General features: G+C 39.4%; 1 protein-coding gene across 1 annotated transcript in view; it reads right to left on the reverse strand.

Annotated features, from left to right (window-relative positions):
- Positions 1 to 15,589, reverse strand: part of WWC3 (WWC family member 3) — a 103,680-nt gene extending 88,091 nt beyond the window's left edge. Inside the window, exon 1 of the mRNA XM_080614468.1 lies at positions 15,329 to 15,589. Within this exon, the coding sequence (XP_080470594.1) occupies positions 15,329 to 15,546 (218 nt within the window). The 5' untranslated portion in view covers positions 15,547 to 15,589. The remainder of the gene's footprint in view (positions 1 to 15,328) is intronic.
- Positions 15,590 to 15,802: the final 213 nt, after the last annotated feature.

The raw sequence follows: 15,802 nt of genomic DNA on the forward strand, positions 1-15,802 counted from the left end.
GGTCTATCATTTTAAACAAACCATTGTAGTAAAACGTGAACAGGAAATTCCTAACTACACTGTTCAAAGAACAATGATTAGAAAAACAACACTAGCTCACGAAGTACAAGGAGCCTATGAACTGCCACAGCACAGTCTGCATGGAAAATTGGGAAATATAAAAATAAAACACACACAGTCACCATGCTCATTTTCATTTCCCCACTCCATCCACCCCATCCCCAACTCAGTTCTTCCCACCAGGGCCAGGGTCCTTTGGACCTTGCCAAGGGAGAAACCTTCTGATCTGAAGGGGGAAGGGTGCAATATATGCAGCTCGTCTGATACCTTGGAAATATCCGGCCTGCGGGAGTTAGTGCAGGCATGCCATTCATTCCACAACATATAAATGCCCTCTTTACAGCCTCATCTAAGCAGCAGTTTCATTTGGATTTTGAGGCACAGGTCTGCCTTGTTTTTCAATAAACTGCAAGCTATTTTTACTATTAAGAAAAAAAAAAATCCAACCAACCCAACATTTTAAAAGCATGCCTGCTACCATACAGAGAGTATATAAAATGAGTAAACTGTGGACTCAAGGAAAATCTCCTACACTATCATTCTACTCATAGCAGATTTCCCACTCCTAAAAAAACAAACAAACCACCAAAAACTAAACCCCCAGAACCCCACTAAAACTCATTTATTTTAAATTCTATCAGATGTAGTACCTTAAAATAAAATGTTCAGAAATTCTTTAACCAAAGTGTTGTGACAACTATTTGGAAATTATTCTTTTAATAGTCCAGACATCTGACCATGTTCACTAACGGGAAGGAACAATCCCGATGTATTCCTAATTTGAGACAGAAATCACAGTAAAGTGGAACTATTTCACTTTAAATGCAATGTACTAACATTACACTTTTTTTTCTTTACAGAAGACATATCCTTAGAGTATGTGCATACAGAGATTAGTATTAAAATCTTCATTTACTTTGGAAAATAAGCTTCAGAGCACATACATGAAAATCTAAAAGGCCACAGATAGAAAAATGAACATATAATGTCGAAAGACTTGCATTTTAAAGAACACTATTCATGGACTGGAGGGTGGGAAAAAAATTCCACAGCCAGGACATCAGTTTTGGGGTGTTCCTAATGGAACCAGAGTTCTGAACACCGGTTAATTTATTTTTTAGAGAGGACAGAAAAGTCCTTTATAAATGTCCCACAGACTCTAAATGTAAAGAAAATAGAAGAAACTTACGGTTATGATTAATGTAAAAAAATAAACATTATTTTCTTTATCAACTGACTTCAGAAAGAATAAAACAACTATGTGAAGAACTGTAGGCAAATGGTCAGTCATATGTGCAAAACTTCAAAACCCCAGATGTTCACATACCATACATAATTACACAATTTATTACAGTGAGTTTTAATGATAAAATGATGCAGCTGCATTTTAAAATAACAAAACATTTTAAAATTTCTGAACCCCTGACATGTAAGGTGTTAGAAGAAAAAAGAAACCCAACAACAAAACAAAACAAACAAACAAAAACAGCATTATCAATATCCTTTTTCAGATACTACGTCCAAAAGAATCAGGTAATGGACAAAAAGTTTCATGCAAGTGAGAAATGAGGAAAAGAGAAATAAGCTTGAACTCAAGGATCCAAATCAAGTCCTGGTCAATAGTAATGAAAATGTATTACCACTTCAGAGTTGTTTGGCAGATATTGTGAAGCAGAACAGAGGACACAGCTCACCCTTAGCAGGCAGATACCCAGAGAACAAGATCAGCTACATCATCACTGTTATTGAGCAAAAGCCTTAAACAGGCACAGACAGATCTACAAGATTACTCCCAGAAGTAATTTACCTAACATGATATTACAGCAGACTGGTACAAAAGAGTTCACTCTGTACCTGAAACAAGGTCTACATACAAAGAACTTGATATTACTTCAGTGGATGGGAGTTTACAAAAATGGACTGTTTTCCATAGCCACTGTAGCTTTACCTAGTCTGTCAGATTTCCAGAATATTGTGCCAAAATTGATGAATACTTGTTTAAAAAACAAACAAACAAAAAACAAACAAAAAAAAAAACCCACCATGTATCTTCATCAATACAAACCATCTAGAGTTTTGCTTTTATTAAGTCATAGAAGGACATTCTATAACCTGACTGAGCATGAAAACCAGTTTACATCTAAGTTTAATGAAATGTTCAAGTTGCTTTTTAAATGCCCTTCTGTGAAAACTTAAAGACTTCTTTTTCTAAGCACATGATACACTCCTAGAAAAGAAAAAGTTGGGATATCAAACTTTGTGCCAAAATTCCCACAAGCTGTTTCTGAAAATGTATTAAAAATTAAAGTAGTTGATAATTCTCTAAGATGCCCTTGAATCCTAGACACCCTAAGCACAGATCCAGCACAAACAATTCTAGTAACATTTAGAACTAATGATATGAAATGCTACAGTGCTACTACACAAAAAACTAATCATGGATCAGCACACCTTCCGCAGATCATTTCCCACAAGCATTTCTCACCTCCAACTTTCCAGCCTGTAAAGCTGGAATAATGTTTACCTACAGAAGCACTGCGGCTATAGCTATAAGAAATACTGCAGATAGTAAGTCACTTGAAATTTCAGATGGTTAAATGACATTTTACAAAACATTAATGTGTTCTTTAATATATGTTCGTGTTCCATGATCTAAAAGGGCTTTTGCTCTGAAAGCCACCTGAAGAAATTTATAATACTTCTCCAAAACTTCATATAAGCATATATGGAAAACTAAAAAAAAAAAAAAAAAACAACCAGGAATTTGCAAAGCAGTTTATTTTACAATAAGAAAATAACTTCTGGAATTGGAAATATAGTGTCTTCATCCCACAGTCAATCAGGATCCGAAAGTCAACCTGATGATACATATCTTGACATTTTACGCCGAAAAGCAGGCTAAAGGAAAAGATTTGTTTGAAAGCAAGAATTAAGGAGTTTATTTCACAACTTCTTGGGGAAAAAAAATTGTAGCTATACCCTATTAAAAACCAAAAACAACCCATACAAAACAAAACAAAAAAAAATCCCAATTTACCACTTTAACACTGTTTAAGACAAGTATAGAGTTTAGCAGTTAATTTTTTTTCCCCTCAACACCATCATCTTCTTCCTGAATAGAAAGCACTTAACTAACACACTTCAAGAACTGTAATGACCCTTCACAATGCACAACAATTCAAAGGGACTTAACTGAAATGGCTGCTCATTAAGATCAAAGAAAATGCTTCTTAAATTCAGTGCATTACATGGTGTTATGAGAAATCAAGAAGTTTAGATGCATCAATACACAAGACTCTCAAAGTGCAGAGAACTATTAAAACACAAGGCAAAAGGAAGGATCAGGCCAAGCCCTCTGACCTCTCGCTCTGTATCTGTGCATGCTCTTCTCTGACTAAGGCAAAAAGATTCAGACAGCAGTTAGTTCTTGGACTCCTAAATAAGTATATTGTAGCTACTTTTGATTGATACAGGTAACTAAAGAGTCACTTCTTTCTGAAGTCTTAGATGTAAATTAGTATATTAAGACCCCGGACCATGTGTGCATTAAGCTGCAGTTTCCAAGGGTTGAGAACTGTGTGAAATCAAAAAGTTTTCATAACAGATCTTCCTCTTGATGACATGAGATTTCCTCCCAAAGTTCCCCTAGAGCCAACACAAATTTACATCTAGACAGTCCAGGTGCAAAATACAGCTGATGCAAAAAATACCTGACGATTTTTAATTAAAAAGCTTTTACTTCTCTTTTGGGGAAAGTAATTTTTTAAAACTTCTGTGAAACATGAAGAGTTAGTCAGAACAATGTCTTTTTCCATGAAGACGTGATAGAAGCTCTAATCAAACTGTGATTACGGAGGCTACAATGGATTATCAAAGTACTTCTAAAAGAAGAATCCATTGTACGAAGCATTATCAAATGAAGAAACTGGAAGCTCACACGTGTAGGTATGATTATGGAAGGACTGGATTTGATTACTCAAGAGTAATCTCAAGACATGGGAGAAATTAAACCATCATTTCAAAGGCAAGCATTTTTACCCATCTTTCTGCAACCTGGTACTAGCAAATGTTTTTCTATTCTATAAATTCAATCGGCTCAGCTGAGCAGCTACATTAAACACAGAAGTAGAATTGAAATACCTGTGCAGACTCTTAAGGCACATGGCGCCTATTTATCACAAATCTCAATACACCCATAACCACAAGAGCACTGCTAGGTTTTCCCTTGAATAAACTATGATCTGGCAAAAAAGCAAAGATAAAACATCTCAAAGCAACACAAAGTAACATACACTTTTTCTTCTTAAATGCCATCACTCAGGACACAAATACAGCTGGAAATAAGCATATTAACATGCAATATGAATATACATGTTCTGTAACTGAATTTTGACAAATTATTGTATTTTCAGTCTTTACATGCATTTCCAATTGTTTTATTATTATTATACAAATGAGACGTCAGTTATATCTTCTCTAGCTCATAACGGATAATCATCAGGTTAACGAGTTAGTTTCTAACACTATAATTGCTGACTATTTAGATACTACTAAAATTGATCTATGATCCAACATCCATGATGGCCATTAAATCAATTTTAATTGGATTCTACGGTTCACTTTTTATTTTTGGTTTTCAGGGATTTTTATCTATGTGCCATATCACATCTTTAACACTATGAGTCTTAGTCTTATCCAAAAGATGTCATCTGGAAAAAGCAGAAGACATTCAAGTGTTTAAGCAGTAACTTCCAAACACATGCAATACTTTCTCCATCTACTAATTATACCTATATTGAAAAAAAAAAAAAAAATCCCAACCACCACAATGACAGTTTACTTTTTATTCTGAAATTCTTTTAAGCATGCATGGAATTGCTGTTCAAATCAAGTAACTTTGGACTGTATCCTCTGCGAAGTGTGCCACTATTTGTTTATGTTATAGAATTAGATAATTATGCAGTACATCAGCTGCCTTTCCAAACATGGATAAGCCACTTTCTAAGAACATGCTGTGCATTAAGGTTTTTTAAAAGTCTTATTTTTAGCTGTTTAAACTGTAATTCAAGATTAAATAAATTAATTTTGAAATATGATGCATTTTCAGCTTTGATAGCAAACTTTGTATTTTGCCATAAAGAATCCTAATCACTGTGTGTGTAAAAAGAGCTTCAGCCTAAGTACAATATAAATCAAAATAGTTTCAACAAGATTCTCCATAGATACTTCATCTTGAAAATAACTCTTTCAGAAAGCTATGAAAGATAGCCTTTGATTCTCCGTTGCTGATTCAAGGATGTTAATATCACTGTACTTTATTTTTCTCCCATTGCCAGTTAGATACACTGAAATAGAAGTCTTTGAAAACAAAAATAAAAAACCTAGTTGCTTCAGTTTCAATATTCACTAATTCAGCCCTTGATGGCAATTAGCTCCTTCTGCCAAAAGAGCTAACAGTATAGCACAGAACTGTCTCCGTTCTGCAAACCACAGGGAGACCACCAAGCTCATCACTGGATGCAAAAGCCTTTCCTACTCCAGCAAATACACAAAAAGGCAGAGAAACAAACTGAGAAATACTTCAGCTTGTTTGATCATGCAACATATACCTAGAGCAAGCCTCACCAGGAGGCTGGCTGTATTAAACGGCTGACTCAAATGACTGAATGGGCCACTAGAAGTGACAGATCCAAGTCTCGCCATGCTTTTAGCACACCCTAATTGTACAAAGTCCAAATTAATTTTCCTATCTGAAACAGAATCAAGAAATGATCAGGACCCTTCTAGCATGACAGAACAAGGCTTACATCTCCATGCCCTCGCCATTAGTTAAGAACCAAGTGATTTATCTCAATGAAATTGGCTTGGGATTGGTAGCGAGGAAAAAAATACAGTATCAGAGTCCCTGCTCCTCTCCATAAGCAGAGACAAAAATCTTGATCATCCTATTCAAATATTACAGCCTTCTCCTCTAACACCTAGCACTTTCAACCTTGACCCATTCACATCTCCAGAAGACTTCACAGTCCCACTGCCACAATCTTTTAATGAGTTGTAGCTCCAAACACTGGTGACAAAGCCACCTTCAAAGCCCCCCAGTAGCTGCTTTGTGTTTTTTGTTATTACCTTGACATGTCTCTTCACACTCCACCCTTTCGCAGTTACACGCTACTGCTTCTACACCCAACCGAGATCCTGCTTGGAAGCACTCTACTGTCAAGATCTTCCCCACATCTGGCTTATACTTAGTTCCCTCTCTCACACACCTCCAAGGTACCACACTGCCGATACTTTCCCCAGTCTGGTCCCACATCCAGTTCCCTCATGCACCAACTTCATTCCCTGCCAGAGATGGCAATGCTTACCACTGACTTCACCAAACATTTCATGAGTGTTTCCAAGCTGCTGCTGATGCCCCAAACTCAGTAGCCAAATTGGTTCCTGCTGCTTGTAGCCCTCTCACTTCTTAATAGCAACTTCAGTGCTGCTACTCAGCTGAAAAACTTACACATACTTAATTAACTTCTGTTGAATTTTATATATCCATCTGGTGTCTGAAAAGTGAATCCTTCCTTTTTAAACGTAACTTGAAGATTGTTTAGAGATGCATTTTACTATGGGGGTATTTTAAAAATCAGTAGTCAAGACTGCCATTCACAAAGAGGATTTACTCAAAGAAGTTTCTAAACTGATTCATCGCTTTTGCCTAATCCAGTTCCTTACTGAATTAAACTTCATTGACATAAGCCACTTAAATACCCATCTGCCCTAAAGGTTAAGTCAGCTTAGGGAACTAAACCAGCTGACAACTAACCTCCACAAGAAGAGAGAAATAAAATACTGCATAGGAGTTATTTTGCCAATTTGTCTTACTGTAAGGTCAAGTAAACACTGGTACCAGCGCAAAAGAGTGATGAGACCATGCAGCTGGTGGGGAGGACACTGCTACTTTTGGCAGCAACTAACCAGTAGCTCAAGGGTGCTATATTGTGAAACCTTGCTGAGTGTGCAGCCTGCTCTGCCAGAGCAGGCAGAGAGGTAGGAAAAGCACCTAGAGCGTGTTTTCTTTAGTTAGCTTCTTTCAACCAGAAACAAGTTGAAGATTACTTAAAAGCTGCAACACTGGCTGGCTTTCCTGGTGAATGTGAACTGTCACATCTGCAGCAGATAAGATATTCAGGAAGTTTTATTTTTAAGTGTAGGCAGAAAAAGTATTAGTTTTACTTTGTTTCACCAAAAGATCAACTAAATATTTCTGTCTGGCCTCACATACAACTTTACAAAGCTCTACCTTCCAGTAAAAACACAAAATAATAAATGAACATTACATTTAATGGGCACTTTTGTGAAGCTTGTTAACAGGACTTTGCTACAGATAAGTTTCTAATTTTTTTTAATGCCTACAAGTCATTTGTTCTTCTGTTTGCACAGTGCTGTCACTGTATTTACATTCACTAAAACCACTAAGTTGTTATCTCGCAAACTAAACTTATCACTAGAATCCAAGCCTAAATAGGAGTTTTTTCTCCAGATAGTAGAACTTAAAACCCAGCCCTACTCTTGTGACATTTCAAATCTTGCATTCTCACATGTGCAGATTATAGATCCTGAAAAGCAGACACTTCCCACACACACACCCTTTAGAAGACAGATTAATACAAATACCCAGTTTTCTTTTAACAATACTTGGTGCTGCTTAATGACAATAAATACAACCATTATGCCTATACTGACTCAGATGTAAGTTGATTTATACATAAGAAAGAGGAAAGTACCTTCTTCGACAGTTTGAACACTGTGAACATAGATCACAGTTCCTCAGTTTATAAGACCCAACTCATACATGAGGCAGTCAAGAGAACCCTTCAAGCAAAAGCCCTCAGAACATCTGCCACTGCATTGCTGTAATACACTGAAGACACAAGCGCTAATTTAAACCTTTCTAGCATGCACATAAATACAATAAGGCAGATGTCTGCATTTCTTATCTAATTCCTGAAAATACTTCCATTTAGAGGTAAAAACTACATACACAAAAAACTCCTTCACCCTTAACAAAACAGTAAGCAACTTAACAGCAGTTTTTGGTAATGAAGTTACTGTGGCTCAATACCTGTTTTGATCTTTAGCATACATGCATTAGGTCTTGCAGCTGTATGCTACCTAAGCTAGATTTTCAAAGTATATGTTTTTTAACCAGTAAAGATCAATTAAATAAACCATAATTCACTATTATTGTACTATAAGGAAAACCTTTCACCTTTAGAAAGAAAGAGTGGATGTCTCCCACCTCTACCTTCTGAGACGCTGAAAAACAACTAGAAACATTTTTAATCCTCAATGATTAGATATGTAGCACTCATTTTTAACAATGTTTAATAGCAAGAAAACATGAATGATCACTTCATACAGGCATTGCTTTTCCCCAAGCAACATATACCTGATACAGAATTAAAAGCTACTTTTTAAAAAACATTTCAATCAGACAGCTAGAGTCAAGGGGAGGAGGGTGGCAATAATTTAGAATTATTTACCATTCACTTGTAATCAGAATCTATCAATCAAATGAAAGACTAAGCTTGAAAAACATGCCCAATACCAGCTAACATTAATTCTAGGAAGCTTGCACCACATTCATTTTTAATCACAAACATTTTCATGGGATTTGCTCATAATATAAAGCTAAATATCTGCCTGTTTGAAGATACTGGCCAGGATGAAAAAAAAAAAAAAAAAAAACCAAAAAAAAAAAAAAAATACAAACAAACAAAAAAAAAACCAAACAAAACAGGAATGTATCTCCCTCCTGAAATGCAGAGAAGTAGATTTATCATGACATACATACATGTGAAACTTTCAAAACAAATGTCAGCTACAGCATGCCTTTAAAAATATTACTGAATTATTCTGATCAAGAACTAAAGCACAAATATGTGCAGACTGCCCAAGGAGGCCTAGGGCACCACAGCCCTTTCTCAATACCATGTGCTGCAGCAAATATTCCCAGTCACATGCCAGGAAAGCAGTCGCACAGCTGCATAGCTTTCCCATCCACACTGTGTCTTGCAGTCAGGCTTGACATTTGCACTGAAAATTCAAAACATCTGGATTTCAAGTACTACTTTATGTGTAATACTTTTAACATAAAGTTTATCAAGTCCACTGTATTCACTGCTAACTTGAGGTAATCAAATGATGCAACTGCAGTGACCCAGATGCCTCAAGTGATGGTGATAATGTGGATTTTCTTCCTTGCTGCGTTAAGAGAAACAATCAGAGAGAAAGGCCCCCCAATTCCTAATGAAAGAATGGCTGCTCTGCCAATCCCTAGGAGATATATTTAGCCATATATATTATATATAGGTCAAGTAATATATCATGCAATGCAGGCAGTAAAAATAGATGGTCATAGACAATGGGACCTCAAGCAATAGCTGACTTGTATCAGGCAAAAAATTTGAACTACATAATTTGATCTAAAGAACTAAAGGAGTGGAAGAACTACGCTGACATTTAATATCTCTTACTATTAAAAACATATCGTATTTCTGCTTTCAACTTCTGACTATCAGATACTATTACGTATCTAACTAGACAAAAAGCTCTTAAGTCTCTGGTATCATCTCTTTTTATGATCAAACCACTTCCAAAACACCTCTTCAATTGAATAAATTCAGCTCTTTTGCTCTCATGGGAGAGCATATTTTCCAGATCCATACTCATTCAATTTTTTTTTTTCCTTTACATTCATCTCTATCTCTTGCAAGCTTGGCACTGACAGCCTAGAGACCCAATCTATAAAATCATGATCAAATTAGTGCTTCCCTTCAAACATTTTCAAAGCATCACTTCCAAGAATAGATTTGTGACCTATAGGTTACATTTTATGCCTTACATTAACAGTCTGCACAACAGTCAAATAAAGCACACGACGTAAATCTGTCCAGTCATCGTAATGTTTTCAGAGGGAATATTAAAAGAATGATCATCACTTTGTTTTCTTCCCATTCCACAAATAGCATTAGCTCAAAACAAAATTATGAGTTGATTATCAAAATACAGCAAAAAGGAAGTAGATATGAAAAGTCTGAAAACACATACGAACTTGATGCAAACTTTCAAAACTGGCAAGGGTACTAACTACCCTGTTGCCTTCATCTTTTTCATGCTTTGCAATAGAAGTATTTATATTCTAATACCAAATGACACTAATTGCAACTCTCAGTGCAGGGGTCTAAGCCAGGTCCAGAAAAATGCTGCTTGTGAAAAATCTTCTTCTGATTGTCTCTGGGTTGCTGAGTAATGTCAACTGGACAGATATCTCCTTAGTGTATAGGAATGTATTTTCTTGCATGGATAAAGTGATCACTGCGTTTCTAACCATATCATGCACTGGTGTGGCAAAAGATCCTTTGCCTCACTAGAGAGGCACATATTCCAATTTGGGCAAAAAAAATTAGAACTGATTCTTATCACTTTACAGCCCTCTGATCCGGCCTCAGAGCTGCTCCTCTCCAGTTATCAAATAAGGCAAGAAAATATATGAACAGGTTGTTTGAGACTAAAACTAGTAGTTTATCGATGAAGTCTGGAATTTTCTAGCTTTGAATATCAGATGTGAATGTTCTCTCCATTTAAGTTTCTTACTTGCAACCTTCTATTCCTTTATAAAACCAAACTGAGGAAACAGAAATCACATTGTGCAGCATTACACACACTGGCACTTGGGTTTGAACACCTCGCCTTGCCCCTTGCCATAACAGAGGAAACAACAGTAGTAATAGCCTTTGTCCTACCCGACAGAGAGAAGAGGCAAACGGGGTAATAGAGACATTTGCAAACGCAATTAAATGAGAGTAACGGGTCCTGAAATTTTTCAGCAAGAAGCAGACAGCACTTTTGGACCTTTTTGGCCATTACTCCCTTGAGCATTTCTATTCTGCACCCTAATAACATAGATACCTGCCTCATGACTTTCCCAAGCTGACTCTTCGTTTCAAGCCCATTAGCCTTTCCTGCTTATTTTCATTCTCTACAATTCTGATTTTTTTCATCAATCTTAATCAATTTCATCAATTTTTCCATCAGTCCAGAACATCTTACACTTCCTGCCCCCCATCCTTACATTTCACATGTAGTTCTTGTATTTCACCTTCCACTCATCTTCCCTTCTTCACCTAGACTTTGTATGCTGCCCTATATGCGTATTTTCCAAATCTGAAGATTCCTCATCCAAACTCAGTGCTCCTTCTTTTCCCTCAGGGTTCCATGTACAGCCAAGAAAAGAGCTGAAACCCTCACACCCTGAACCCTCACCAGACCAGTTTCTTCCTACCTGTTTTTCCCTGCCCTACTGGTTTTCAGTCCAGTTCCCCTACTTTTTAATTCCCAGGCTTTAGGTATCATCCTCCTTCCCCCTACCCCCAACTCCTGACTGCTTTGCTTTCCATAACCTAACAAAGATTTCCACAAAGCCCTTTACACCCCGTCCAACTCCAAGGCCAACCCTACTTGTTCCCATTCTGCTTGTTCCAACCCACCTCCTCTACAAGGCCACAGTTTTTTCCTGTGCACAAATTAAGTACATTTTAGGTCTTGGAATTAGGATGCTGATGAGGACACAGGACAGAAAACCTCTCAGATTACAATTAATGTACCAGCAGTCCAGTTTGCAGGAAGTTCCTGTAAAAGCAGATGCTAAAATTTAAGTATTTACCTAGCTCATACCAATTTTTTAATATCCTCCCAAATTGGCCCAAATGGATGATTTCTCCAGGCAGAAACACTCCTATACTTTACAAGTTTAAAACCCTCATTTCAAAGCAAGATGATTTAAACTTTCAAACAAGGCAACCCACATTAGGAAGCTGAAGGAAACACTCCCTCTCCCCTAGAGTCGTTCCAAAAAACCAACACTGTATTTTAGCTGAAGTTTCCACATACAACAAATCTAACAAGACTCACCAGTTTAGAAAGCTTTTGCCAAATACCAACAGTTTTGGCTAGGCTCTAATCACTTGAAAACACAGTCTTGTAACAAACAGCCACAGTAACAAAATCCTTGGTGCCACAAGGATCATCAATATCAACCACAAACATCATCAGTCTTTCATAAGACCATTTACAATACTCAGTTATTGACCAGAATCTCAATATAGCAAGTACTCTGCAAACACAAGATAAAGAACTCAGTTTGCTGCCTTAAGATCTTACAATCTATGAAGATAAAAGACAGCTTCTAAGAGATTAAAACATGCAGTGAATGGCTCCATTTTGAGATTTACAGGATCTGCTAGACGATCATTCACAATCTATTCATTACACACAATCCACACAGATCACACAGTATCTTCCCCAACCTGGTTAGGTTACTGATTTGATACCAAAGATGCTTCTCAAATCTGCCAATTTTATCACACATCTGCTATTCTCCCTTTTTTCTTCATTTATTCCACTTTTTTATATCAAAATTCATTAAAGATGTACTTCCAAGTCCTTTAGCCCTGCTCACTCTGTATTATTTTGACTTACCTTCCCTGCCCTCATTACCTTCTCTTTCCCAAACCCCAAAATCCTTTACAGAGCAGATTTCTCCTTTCTCAACTTCTCAAATTAGTATTTCCTTCTCTTCTTGGCTTCAACTGGAAAAACGCTGGTGAGGGAGCAGGAGATTTTTGTTTTGTTTTTTAATCAAATAACTGCTTCAAATTAAATTCACTAACCAACTCTAAAAAAGGCTGAGAATTCCCACGGGGGAATTCCGAAAAGAAAAACAAACTAAGTGCCAGCCACAGGGAAATATGAGCCTGTGAGGATTCCTATGAGACTACTGCCCATAGGAAAGCTTCGAGGTGCTGATTCTCAGAGCCTTGATGAGGTGCAGCATGGCCTAAGGTCCCATAGTTTTGTCCAGTTCCTCCTGGATAGAAACAAGACCACACAAACACACAAATGGGGGGGCTGATCTCTGTCACCCTACACCAAACTCAAAATGCTGAGCTACATATCATACAAATAGATTATTCTGCCCTCCGCTTTTTCAACTTCTTTTTGGGGAAAAAAAAAAAAAAAAATCTTCAGTACCCTTTCCTACTGTTCTGACCTTCCTTTCCCAAACTTCATCAGAACACAACTAACCTGATCCTTTCTTACTTTGCTGCTGCCCATGGAAATGCAAATAGTTGGAATGAAAGCCAAAAAGGCTGGTCACTTTCTACTATGCAGAAAAACACAGGCATTCTTGACCTTTTTCAAGGCCAGGCTGGACAGGGCTTTGAGCAACCTGGTCTAGTGGCATAGCAGGTAGGTTGGGTCCCTTTCAACCCTAACCATTCTATTCTTCTATCTCACTGATGTAACACCACCAGCCTGTTCTCAACCCGAGATTAACTCTGCAATCACATAACTGGCTCCTGCTACTTGAATTCTGCAGAAACTACTGATAGTTCTCATGAAAACACCATTTTCTATCTGCCCCAATGTAAACATCTCAATCTTTGCTCTACAGCCTGTTCTTTCCCAGTGTGAAAAATAAATCTAAATTTAAACATTGGTGTGAAATATTTAAACAAATTTTCAAGCGTTGTGGGGCATTTCAATTATTTCTTCAAAGCATGAAGTCATAATTTTATCAATACTATTGAAGATGAATAGAAACGAGCTTTAAACACTGTAGTAAATGGCTGTCTTTTTCATTATTGTCTGTATGCAAGATATTCCAGAAGACAAAACCACATAACCTCTGAAATTCAATGGAAAGGATGATATGTAGAGAAGCCACAGACAGGTTGTTATATCATCGGTTACCTTTGGAACAGCACATTACAAGTAAACTAACAACATTGCTACGCATTTTAATGTGGAAAAATGTGCTATCTAAAACACATAACAAATATTTAATGCATCAGCAAAAGAATATGTGCATGCATAAGTACGTCTAAATAATGAGACAAAGAATCTTGATCTGGTAGGTAAATATTTAGACCATTTAAACAGTTATATATCATTGTGCAAGACGACAGAAATCTCTCAAATTACTAGTCTTTAACCCAGACTGTGCTTAAATGCTTCTGTGGCCTTCTTAACATTCCAGGCATACTTCTGGCAAGGTAGCTCTGGCTGAGGTTCAAACTGTCCTTGTCCAACTTTCACTTACTATAAAAACATTGTTTAATATAGAAAAGCATATACAGAGACATATGTTTCTTATTTCACAGACACCTAGAATACTGACACTTGTGTTCACTAACCCCGCGTGGCAATTTTTATGCGAACGCTTCCAAGCGAGGTTGTATTTACCGGGCAGCAGTCGCTACAGATAGCCCATGCTTCCACCCGTTTTAAGCTAGGATGCTTGAATATTGATTATAACTCAATTCTACTGAAAAACACGAACCTGCCCAAATTTATTCACACTAATTAAAATGAAAAGGCCTAACTCAAGCTCACCACACACCGCCAGGCCTGAGAGATGTGAAAATGCTATCCCAAAAGAGCGCAGCAGACGGCTAATTTGCAACAGACCACGTATTTGTCAAATTAACTGCAGGAATTTACCGGCTTGCTTACCTCCACGCAGCGTTATCTTTTATGAGGAGGTAATCTTCCAAATTACTTCAGCATGCCTCCAGCCTGCTGCTGCCAATTAGTTCAGCACGGCTAATAAATCAGGATGGCCGAGACACTGGATTACAGTGGAGCTAGTCCAATATTTGAGGACTATAAACAGAAGCAGTATGGTACAGCCTCCCCGTCTCCCCCCATAAAGAGACAGAGCTTGGTCTGAGCACCCACCATCGGCAAAAAGCGCCGTAATTCCCTTATTTTCTTGCTGTGATTTAGCATTAACGCTACAGGCAAACCCGCCCGCCCCTGGGGCAGGGGTTCTGCACCTCAGGTCTCCACACGCACGGACCGAGGAGGGTCGATGTGACAGGGTCCCGTACCTCCCCCTCCCCGCCATCCCGGCCCAGCTTCCCGCTCCGGACGGGGGGAGGTGAGGCGGAGCGCCCCGCCGTCAGCGGCATCGGCGGCCTCGCCGCCCACACCCTCCCTTGCGGCCACGGACGGGGGAAGGAAAATGTCGCCGACGGGCCCGGCCCCGCCGCACAAGGGGAGAGGGAGCGCAGAGAAAGGGACGGAGAGGCCTCGGAAAGGCCTCTCCTCACGCCTTCTCCGGCAGCGGGGCTGGCGCCCGGCGGCATGAACCGGGCTCGGGCCCTCCTTCCCCCGCGATCTCCCTCGTTCACCGGCGGCTTCCGCCCCTTACCTGTCGCGGGGGTCGATCCACGAAGTCTGCCGGGTGTTATGGTCAATGTAAAAGACTCGCCCGTCGAAGTCCCTCGCCTCTTCCCAGCCGGCGGGCAGCGGTAGCTCCGAGCTTTCCCGGCCCCGCTGCCCGCCCGCCGGCGGCCCGCCGCCCTGTCCCGCCGCCACTTGCTGCTGCTGCTGCTGCCGCCGCCGCCGCCCGCCGCTCAACCACGGCATGGCCGCTCCACCGCCGGGCCGCCACCGCCGCCGCCCAGCTCCGGCCGAAACCCGTTCTCCGCCCGCCGCCGCCGGGGCAGCTCCCGTCCCGCCCGGGCCGCGGCCGCCCGCCGCCTCCTCCTCCTCTTCCTCCTCCAGCACTAACAGACAGCCCCGCAGGGAGCGGGACTCGGGGGGCTCCGGCTGCTCCGCACCGGGCTCATCCTCCCTCGCTTCAGCCCCGCTCCACGCCGGGACCAGCCCCGCCGCGCTTCCT

Source organism: Psittacula echo (genome assembly GCF_963264785.1).
Source record: "Psittacula echo genome assembly, chromosome: 3".
In the NCBI taxonomy this organism is placed as follows: Eukaryota; Metazoa; Chordata; class Aves; order Psittaciformes; family Psittacidae; genus Psittacula; species Psittacula echo.